This window comes from Maniola hyperantus, chromosome 4 (genome assembly GCF_902806685.2).
Source record: "Maniola hyperantus chromosome 4, iAphHyp1.2, whole genome shotgun sequence".
Classification (NCBI taxonomy): Eukaryota; Metazoa; Arthropoda; class Insecta; order Lepidoptera; family Nymphalidae; genus Maniola; species Maniola hyperantus.
This window is the reverse complement of record NC_048539.1, coordinates 14,205,449-14,216,841: the sequence shown is the minus strand read 5'-3', so window position 1 is coordinate 14,216,841 and position 11,393 is coordinate 14,205,449. Positions and strand designations below refer to the sequence as shown.

Here is an 11,393-nt window from a genome sequence, read left to right as displayed (position 1 = left end):
AAAAGTATGTATTTAAAAAAATAAAAGATTAATAACGTTTATATGTGTATTTTATTAGAAAGCTCAAAATCAGAAAACATTACCAACTGGCTAGGTTACAATGTCTAGGTTATTTGAAAACAGTTTCTTTATCCAAGACTAACAGCCGAATCAATCTAGGTATTCGTGATCTAAATACATAAAAGGAAAAGGTAACGGACGGACTGACTGATCTATCAACTCAGCTCAAACTACTGGACGGTTTGGGCTGAAATTTGGCATGTACAGATAGCTATTATAACGTAGACATTCGCTTAGAAAGAATGTTTGCAAATTCAACCCCTAAAAATAGTATTTTGAAATTTGTTTAGTCCACGCGGACTTAAGTCGTGGAAATAAGCTAATCTGCTGATAAGTTATTTAGCGACCATAAAGGTATGATTCCGAACCACGCTGCACGCAGCAGTGCTGCCGCTACAGTGCTGTCACCAGCTGTCACAGTCCTGTCGCGGCACTACTGGTCCCCACACAATCTCTATAAGCTTATATGACACTAGCTTATGCTCGCGACTTCGTCCGCGTGGACTACACAAATTTCAAACCCCTATTTCACCCCCTTAGGGGTCGAATTTTCAAAAATCCTTTCTTAGCGGATGCCTACGTCATAAAAGCTATCTGCATGCCAAATTTCAGCCCGATCCGTCCAGTAGTTTGAGCTGTGCGTTGATAGATCAGTCAGTCAGTCAGTCAATCAATCAGTCAGTCAGTCAGTCAGTCACCTTTTCCTTTTATATATTTAGATTACATTCCGCTACATTGCTGCCGCGACATTGCTGTAGGCAGCAATGTCATATAAGCTTATAGAGATTGTAAGGCGTATAGAAAGAGTATAACAGACTACTTTTAAGTATTACGAAAAATTAAAGAGTTCCCACGGGATTTTTAAAAATCTTATGATCGGATGAAGTCTTTTATTTATTTATTCAGGTAACTACAAGACGTTAGACATTGATTGCAATCTCACCTGGGTAAGTGATGATACAATCTAAGATGGAAGCGGGTTAACCTGGAAGGAGTATGGCAGTTTTTATTAAACACATACCCTTTTGGTTTCTACACGGCGTCGTACCAGAACATCAAATCGCTTGGCGGCACGGCTTTGCCAGTAGAGTGGTACCTAGTCACGGCCGAAGCCTCCCACCAGTCAAAAAGTCGCTCGCATCAGCTAGTTTGAAAATAAAATTTTTCATGTAGTTTAAAAACTTATCCTTTATTGAGCTAACTATACTAATCACTATTGGTCGGCCTCCACTTGTTTTCCTTTGGGTGGACGGTTAGGCTTGCGGCGTGAGGGCGAGCCTGCGGGCTTCGGCTTGGCAGTAGGCGGGTTCTCAAGCGCTTCTAGCTCCGCATCTGAGAGTGTATCCTTGTACCAATCAGCGCTGTAAAAAATATTATTTTTAGCATCTCATCATAAAGCATCGGTCACAATATGTCATGCCATCAGATAATACGCTTTTTGGACGACATTCATAAAAAAAGTCGAAAAAAAAACGGGCCGAATTGAGAACCACCTCCTTTTTCAAATCATCAATAAATATCTCTTGAAAATTCTCCATCATGGTCTAAGATGTGTGAAGGCTGCCTGCAGGCTGGCTGTGTGCACACTTGACCAGCGTGGTGGACTATGGCTTAAACCCTTCTCATTATGAGAGGCGACCCATGCTTTGCTAGTGGGTTGATGGTGATGATTGATGAGTGATAACTAAAGAAATGAAATGGCCAGTTTAATGGCCTATGCCTTAAGAACTTCTCTTTCTGAGAAGAGTCCCGTACTATGTTCTTAGGGGGTGAGCAATGGGTTGATTATGATGACTAAAGAAATTAAAAAAACTAAAATTTACTCACCATTCTGGCACTTTCCTCGCCCACTCGCATTTTTTGCTGACATCGTCGAAGGCCTGTCCGAGCTTGCATCCAGACCGGCGCGGCGTGTCGCCGTTTATACAAACGTAGAAGAACTGACAGTCGTCGGGGTCGGCGTAACGAGGATGGGTCAAGCCGAAAGTCTCATTGACTTTAGGACAATTGAATGAAAACACATCTGCAAATCAAAATTGAAATGCCTGAAAATTGAACTGCTATTTATGTAGGGACACACGTGTTTTACAAAAGGTAGACAACTCTCTTTTAGGGTTCCGCAGTCAACAATGAACCCTTATAGTTTCACCATGTCCATCTTACTAGTTCTTCTCGGTAAGAAAGGCATTTCGAACCAGCGGTAGATGCATTTGACGATTCCAAGATACTTGTACAAGTTTAATTGAATAAAAAATATTTTTATTTTATTTTATTTTCATCCCAAAAAGAACCTATTTTATATTGAGTTCTGTGTGTTCTAAGTAATTAAAATATATCACCTGTTTTAACGGTGAAAGATAACATCGTGAGGAAACCTGCATGCCTGAGAGTTCTCCATAATGTTCTGAGTTCTCAAAGGTATGTCAAGTCTGCTTATCCACATTGGGCCAGGAGACTATAATTTACTCACTAAAGTAGCTTACGTAATTAATTGACAACAAATTTACTAAGATAAATGAAAGTTATTTAAGAGTATTTACAGTAGTAAATTTATCGTAAGTTAACCATGGAAGCTACAAGTAAAACTTACAGGTGTAATTGGGGCCTAAGGCCGAAACACTTCTTATTCTGAGAGGCTCAGTAGAAAGCTGATAATAGGTAGATGAAAGTACAATGTATGTGAGACTAGAATGATGGTGATGAAAGCTAGAAAAAAAGGAGATAATTACCAGCTGCTCCACATCCCTTCTTCTTAGCTTCATCAGCCCAAGTGCAGATACCACTTTTGTCATTGTACACAAGGCCACTGGGGCACGTGATCATGTTGAATTTTCCGTCCACGCAGTAGTAGAATATACCACATTCGGCCGGATCCTCGTGGGAAAAGTAGCCGTTTTGACGGACACAGTGAAGGGAGGGAATGGGCGTCTCTGAAATAATGAAGGACATAGTTTATCATAAGTAACTAGCGGATACCCAGCCTATGCTAATGCGCTAAGAAAAAAAATACTTTCTCAAGGCACCTTTGCATTATTGCCTTTCTAATGAAACTGGTTAGGGGCACATTGGTTGGTTTCAAAGTCTATAATGGACATAGGAAAAATCATTTTTTGTGTTTTATATGTATAAATTAGGAGTACTTATCTCGCAAATTCATGTTTTATGAATAAACTAGCTTATGCTCGCGACTTTGTCGTCGTGAACTATACAAATTTCAAACCCCTATTTCACCCCCTTAGGGCTCAAATTTTCAAAAATCCTTTTTTAGCGAATGCCTACGCCATAATAGCTATCTGCATGCCAAATTTCAGCCTGATCCGTCCAGTAGTTTGAGCTGTGCGTTGATAGATCAGTCAGTCAGTCATCTTTTCCTTCTATATATTTAGGCTAATCCTAGGCTCGTAGATTGAAAATACAAAAGTATTTTAACAAAAAAAACTGAACAGACATTTTTTGCAAATTCTTTTGTCTCCATTACTAATTCCATGCGACGACAAAGCTGTTATTCAATAAATTTCATCTCCACCAAGGCCGCAGCTCCCTTGAGATTGGAAAGTTGTTCCGAGCAAAGTTAACCTTTAGTAGTACGATCATTATAATACTGATGATACAAGTTGAAATGGCAAACACGTGAAATAAGTATATGCTTACTAGGATTAGCATTAGTATTCACGTGGGTTCTGACCTTTGTAATGTATGACTTAATACCATTGTTGTGTACCTACTGAAAATATTACAATAAAACTTAAAGCTAGCCTTATCTAATTACTATACAAATAATTCCCGCGTGGAATGGTGCTAAGAATACTGGCTGCATTTCCCTGCTGGAAGCTAGGCTGATCCGTTGTGCAAAAAATGAGCCAGCCCTTCTGTCACCAGATGAGGCTATTAACGCGGTGAAATGTCTCGTAAAAATTTTTTTGCACTAAAGCTCCATGGCCTCAAGGTAGCCTAACAGTAAAGAAAGTTCTCCAAGATGTGTAAAGTTTGTCAATCTGCACTTGACTAGCGTGGCGAACTATGGCTAAACCTTGTATCATTCTGAGATGAGACTCATCCTCAATTGTGAGCCGGCGATGGGTTGATGATGATAATTACTTACGTAGTTTAGGTCGCTGGGAGCAATCAATGTTGAATGGTAAATCACATTTCTCGTCTTCTGGATTGTAGTCGTTGAACACCATACCATCTGGGCACAGCTTCTCGGTTATTTCACCATTTCTGAAATATGAAAAATATTTTGTTCCTTAATTTGATTTTAACTGATAAGGACTAAAAAGTATACTGAATTGTAGACTTCCTCCTGTTTTTAAAGTCTATTTGTGACCATCAATTTAGTATACGTATTATAGTAATATGGAAAATAGGTAATTAACGTTTCAACATTTAATGAATAAAATTAAAATCCAGAAAAATAAAAGTAAGAGGGTACATAAAATAAACAATCTTAATGCTGAATGGTAGCTAAAACTTGCTTTTCCAAAAAAAGTAAGGAGAGTGAAATGTGAGATCCCGGCATTGCAACTAAACGATACAGAGCTTAATAATAAAGGCAACATTTCCCCCAAAAAATATAAAACGTTTTCAATACGTAAACGTATACGTTTCCAGCATTTATATACACATAGCGGTATAGTAATACACACTAGAAAAGTCATTTCTAACAAAAAATACTGACTCATTAGTCATTTTGGCTTACAACTTGATGTTCCAGTGTCATTACTAATTTTGAGAGCTTCATAGATACGCTATTTTTGTTTGCAAGGTACTAATTTACTTTAATGATGTTTACTAAATAAAAGATCTTGTATCATATTCTTAAAAGATCTTAAAAATAGAGTACCTACTCCATCCAGCATCTTTTATACAAGAATATTGTTCATTTGGAAAATTCCATCAGGTCATTGAAAAAAAATATATAATATGAGATGCATAAAAACTTCAATAATTCAACGTAAACATGAACTTTTAGCAAGTCAACCTTACTCATGCTGATATTTGAATACTGTGAGTGTTGGTAAATAATTATTTTGCTCATCATTAAATAAGGAAAAATCCTTTTAAATGTATAGTCGGACTTCCAATATAAAAGACTTCAACGCGCTCATTTAATTCCCAATTACAAACTTTTTTTTTATCTTTTACACCTTCAAATCAAATTAAATTTATTTTGAAAAATCTATATATATAAAGGTGATTGATCTTTCAACGCACATATCATATTACTGGACTAGCTATTATGATGTAGACGTCCGCAAAAAAAAGATTTTTGAAAATTAAACCCCTTTTACCCCTTTTGTAGTCCACGCGGATGAAGTCGCGAGCATAATCTAGTTACTTATTATGGCTTTATTGTATTAACGACTTATGAGGCACATCTGCAGTATCAACAGTTAAAATTACATTTTCACTTTTAATAATTTTTTCTGTATAACATAACGTAGTCGGACCAACTTATTAATATTCTTTACACGTACCTATGACACGATGTCGTAAAATTTTGAATGCCATCTTGAAACTACTTGCTAGTAGCCAGAGTACTTTACATTATGCCTTTTAAATTGCCAATATAGGCATGTACTTTAAGTCATATACATATTGGTTGCGTTTGAGTTATTTAGTACTGATGAGTTACCGGCCTTAAAAACAAATTTAAGATACATGAAGAGAGATCTCCCAGGTACACGTCGAAAGGTCATAACTCAAAGGATTTAAATTTTTCGATAACCTTTATTGATAGCTGTGTATGTACTTAGTTAATATATTGTGTTTAGTATTCTAGAGCCATATTACAATGGGTCAAGTATTGGCTGAACCGGCAACTTGAGCAACTTAACACGTGGATGGAATGGTGATATGTCATTAATATTAGGCCCTTACATATGCAATTGGTGTATCACCGAACTGCCTCAGTTTACTCTAAATCGTCCTCAGAAGAAGTCCCTATATCTTGACTATGAATTCCGGTGTAAGTCACGGCTAAAGCCTCACCATTGCGGTGATTCACTAACTCAGTGTTCAGCACTGAATGATAGCCACCAAGCTCAAAATAATAAAATAAAAAAATGCATTAAAATTTCAAAGATTTCAGGTGGCGCAAGATCGTGGCGTGTGGAAGTTCTACAAGAGACTAGCAGTGGACGTCTATCGGTTGATGATGATGACTTTGACTTTGACTAAAGATTGTTTACCTGCATGCATAGTATTTGTCGCACTGTTCAGCATCAGCGAAGAATCCATCTTCAGGACAACTGTTGGTGATTTCAGCATCTCGCTCAGCATCTTCTGCGACTCGCGCAGGCGCGTTTGCAGGCTTCCTCTTCGCGTTCTTTGGTACTGCTGATGATACTAATACTGAAATGGAAAAGGTAATTTTTATGACTATTGAACTTTGTTATACCTCATAATAATATTGCTATATAGTACTCGCGACTTCACCCGCGTAGATTTATGTTTTTTTTAATCCCGCGGGAACTCTTTGATTTTTCGGGATAAAAAGTACCTAACCTATTTGTTAAGTCAGGAAATAAGCTATATCTCCATTCCAAATTTCAGTCAAAACCAACTGAAAAATAAGTAGGTATATGTTTTAAATTATAAAAACGGAAGTAAGATATTCGTGTTAAATCTTTAGTATTTCATTAGTCATGTCATTGGTATACTAAATAAGTTTTTAAGCTATGCAAGTCGTCAAACCACAGGATATACCTACCTACCTACGTATTATATCATCAAACATTGAAAACTAGTGTTTTTAAACACTTAAGAAAAGTGTACATACGCAAATATGTAAGCATCTGATATAAAAACTACATTTTAGACAATTTCATATTATAGAATTGCAAACCACTTTGTTCAATTAAAAAATAATGAGATATTTTTTTAATACAGTATCGTATTTTCTTTAACTGTACAGTGTACACCTATTTCTTATACCTATACTATTTTTATTATTAAGCTACAAAGGTTTTAAATTGTGATCGTAACACGATAAAATTACATTTGATATGTTGACTAACTACTTTCAAATTCCTTAATTGCAACTAGTAATTAGACTGAAAAAATATAGTTTAAGTTCAAACACCTAATTTAAAGCTATTGAAGTGTGTATATTATTACATTCAAAATCTATTATACCTACAGTGTAGGGACCATGATTATTAGGTCGCAAAAGGCGGTAGTTGTAATAACTGCTTCATTTATTTATACATATTATATATAGATACAAGTTAGCCCTTGACTTCAATCTCACCTGGTGGTACGTGAAGATGGAAACGGGCTAACTTGGAAGGAATATGGCAGTTTTTATTAATCCCATGCCCCTTCGGTTTCTACACCTTTGGTTTTGAAAGTAAGTATAGAATTTTGAAAAACATAAATACGCGAAGACAAAGCAAATTGTTAATTTTATATAGCCTAGAAAATAATATATCTAGTACACATTAAATTCGTGATTACATTATATAAGGTGTGTCTATGTTATGGACAGTATTTCCTGTCGTTGATACGAGCATATTTTATTAATAGCAGTTTGCATTGAGTTGTTCGCAGACTTCCTATTCGAGTTCAATATCATTGAAAGGTCGTTTATTCAAACTTTCTTTGGACTGGCCCTAGGTTATATAATCATAATTAGTATCATAGTTAAATCCTAATTGAATGTGAAATGAATATTTATTGATTAAAATTTGTTATTTGATTTGTTACTCATATTATTGAAATATATATTTTTATCTATTAAAAATAGATATTATTTCACCTAACATTGATAAACGGAACTATTATCTTAACAGGCAAAGGCGGAGGTAGCTATTATGTAATATAAAGTGCATTATAGTGTTTCCCATCTTAATTAAAAGCAATTAGCTTTGTAACAATTAGATAATCATCAACTTTCACGTATGTTTAAGATAATTAATTATCTGAATCATAGCTTTAATGACACTAAATTACTTTTAAAGTTAAAGACTTCCCTGTATATTATTTCACGAAGGATGCGATTACATATTTTCATTATTATCAACCCATCGCCGGTTTACTACAGAGCACGGGTCTCCTCTCAGAGTGAGAAGGGTTTTGACCATAGTCTACCACGCTGGCCTCGTGCGGATAGGCAGACTTCACATATTTTTGAGAACGTTATGGAGAACTCTCAGGCATGCAGGTTTCCTCACGATATTTTAGTTTTAAAGCAAGTGATATTGACCTAGAATGCACATAACTCTGAAAAGTTAGAGGTGCGTACCTGGGTCGAACACTCGACCTCCGATCAGGAGGCAGACGTCCTAACCACTAGGCTATCACAGCTATTACCTACTCACATATTACTTATTCTTATAAGTTTCACAGTCATACGACAAATGTAAAAAGGAACAAAAACAGATGTAGCAATGCGTTACTGGTTTCTCCATTACCTAACTGCGTTACCGACGTAAGCTTGTGTCTAAATTCGATCATGTTGACATTACGCCTTATTTATTTTAAAGGTCATGAAGAAAATTTACAAGTACAAATGCGAAATACGGAAAACCTAAATACATAACTCTAAGTAAATAGATAAGTCTTCTTGTTTGAACCTTAACATAAGTTAGGTACCTACTCGTCCCAATACATGATTTTTTAAATTGTTTTTAGGAACTCTACGTACTTATGTATGGCGTATGTATGTATAGCTTGAGCGCTAGTTAGTTATATGCCTATCTTATTGCAATACTCTCTATAAAGCAATATTTTATTTTATATTTTACTAAGCACAAGATGTCATTATTGATACCGATTACTTGTTTTTTATTCTTTAAACTAGCTTATGTCCGCGAACTAATCCCGTGGAATGCACAAATTTTAGGATGAATATGGAACAACCCAAATTTCGAATCCCTATTTTACCCTCTGAGGGTTGAATTTTCGAAGATCCTTTCTTAGCGAATGTCTACGTCCGTTATAATAGCTATCGGCATGTCAAATTTCAGCCTGATCTATCCAGTAGTTTGAGCTGTGCGTTGATACATCAGTTAGTCACCTTTTCATTATATATTAAAGCTTTCTATATTGCTTACACAGCCTCCGAAGGTCAATGTAGTTTTATTTGTATTTTTACAATCATACTAAAGGTGAACAAAGGTATGAAGCAATGTTTTATCAGTTTCTCTGTTACGTAATAAGTTTCTTGGAAAATGTGCGAATAATTCAATTTATTATCTAGGAACTTTTTCTTAATACTTCTATATTTAGTACGCGACAGGTCTAGATGACAATCGGGAAGGGAATGCCCCGCACACATGCACAGCTGCTGCGTGGGCAAGCGTGGATGACGTGTGGGTGTGCGGGGCATCCCCCCGCCCCATACCCCGAATGCCGTCTCAACCTGTCGCAAACTATATATGCTATATTGTACATATTGTAGTGTACATGAGAGTATACGTTTAAGATTTCTCTATTACCTAACCGTTGTTGGGGCGGTACGAAAGGCTTGAGGGTGGCGAGACCTCGTTGCGAAAGATATCTTTCAAATGACCTAACCCCAGATCAGGATAAAAGATCAGGGATGAATAATAAATACCTACCTAATCATAAATAATACTATTAATTTAAAGAAAGAGTGCGAATTTTGTTAGTTTTTATATTATTAGGTATGAGTAGTATATGGAGGGTAATCTCCGGATCACTGCAGGTATAAGTACGCGACAGGTTAAGATAGCAATCAGGGAGGGAACGCCCTGCACACCCGCACAGCTCTCGTGATGACCATGCGGGCAAGTGCGGGTGACGTGCGGGTGTGCTGGGCGTCCTCCCCGCCTCATACCATCCCGACCTATTACGGACTGTAGTATAAATTTGAAAAATTCTAATTCATTTATTCCTGATGAATTCAGGATAATTATTATGTATAAAAATAAATATACCTACCTAATTATCAAATTCCACCTGAGCGAAGCCGGGGGAATGAAAGTGAAGCTGGTACGTAAATTATGATCAGATACATGTGTATTGTGTAACCGCTCTATTGTATACAGATCTATACCCCTCTACATGTGTAATATGTGTGCGTGTGATTCCACAGTCAAAAGACTAGATAATACTAAAAAATAAAATAAATAAATTTAATTTTCTGTACCTTGATTAAATTCGTTTCACAAACATTAACTGACAGTATAATTACCAAAATAATGTCCCAGATTAATGTATAAAATGGCCAACTTTTTGTTTCGTAACACGATATTTTTATTACATCTATTAGCCTTTTAACAGGATATTATAAAAGATTTATAGATATATTACGCAAACGCGTTTAAAAATAAACACATTAATTATTTTTAAAGGCTTAGGTTTGAATGTCACTTGATATGGCTATTAGATTAGATTGGTAAATTAAACCAAGGTCAGCTGATTGATGATGATAAGAAACTTCTAAGGGCCGATTTTTAATTGTTAACTAACTTTTATTTGACGACATTAAAAAGAAATCTATCTGTGATTTGTCGATAAGTTAGCTATTTGTCAAAAAAGACGATATAATTTTTGACAAATAACAATGTTGCTTTGTAGTGTAACTTATCGACAGATTACAGATATTGGACTGATTATTAATTTTGGCTGTAAAACGGATAGAAAATCTGTCGAAACGTCAAAAAAGTTTGCATAGCGATTAAAAATTAGCCTTATATAGGGTCCAAGTTTCGTATAAGCCATGAAACGTATCACGTATTCTTTGAACCAGGAAAAAATGGGACGTTATAACTGTACGTTACATACAATAGAAAGAAAAGCAATTGAAATGCAAACCATAAGTCAAACTTAACGGAAGATGGATTCCAAAGCGCAAAAGTTCAGACTCACCTACTAAGCACGCCACAAAGACTACACCTACGGCCGACCTGAACGCCATCTTGCGTCCCTCCAAAATACTCCTAAACAACCACTCAATAAAACGTCAAAATGTGACTTATCGATATCGAAACTTGATGCTCTCACAGCGTTCTCTAGTGCACTGACAATAACAGTTTTTGTCCTCCGTTCTTACCAGCTGAACGCCTTAGCGAAAGGTTATGCTACCTTGCCCATCTCCCTCCCACTAATATATATTTATATATATTCGCACTGCTCACTCACGAGTTCTTGGAACATTTGGATCCTGTTATAGAGCTACGTGTTCTGTAGGAAAACTATCATTATCAACCTGATAATAATTGTTAGTACCTACATAAAAAATTAATTAGACACTTAATACTATTATTGAAATGTTGCAAAACTTTTTTTTGCTTTTCTTTATCAAATTGTTTACGTAAATAATAATAAAAATATTTCATTTAATTATACTTTATCAAACATTAATT

The 11,393-nt window shown here is 35.8% G+C and overlaps 1 protein-coding gene across 1 annotated transcript; it reads right to left on the bottom strand.

The window, feature by feature from the left end:
- Positions 1 to 32: 32 nt before the first annotated feature.
- On the bottom strand, positions 33 to 11,084 carry LOC117997093 (protein obstructor-E-like). The gene is made up of 6 exons (XM_034985263.2): positions 10,897 to 11,084; positions 6,252 to 6,414; positions 4,163 to 4,281; positions 2,790 to 2,990; positions 1,888 to 2,083; positions 33 to 1,421 (listed from the first exon to the last, which is right to left on the bottom strand). Exons 1-6 carry the CDS (start codon positions 10,943 to 10,945, stop codon positions 1,274 to 1,276), a joined length of 876 nt encoding a protein of 291 aa, XP_034841154.1. The 5' UTR covers positions 10,946 to 11,084; the 3' UTR covers positions 33 to 1,273.
- Positions 11,085 to 11,393: the final 309 nt, after the last annotated feature.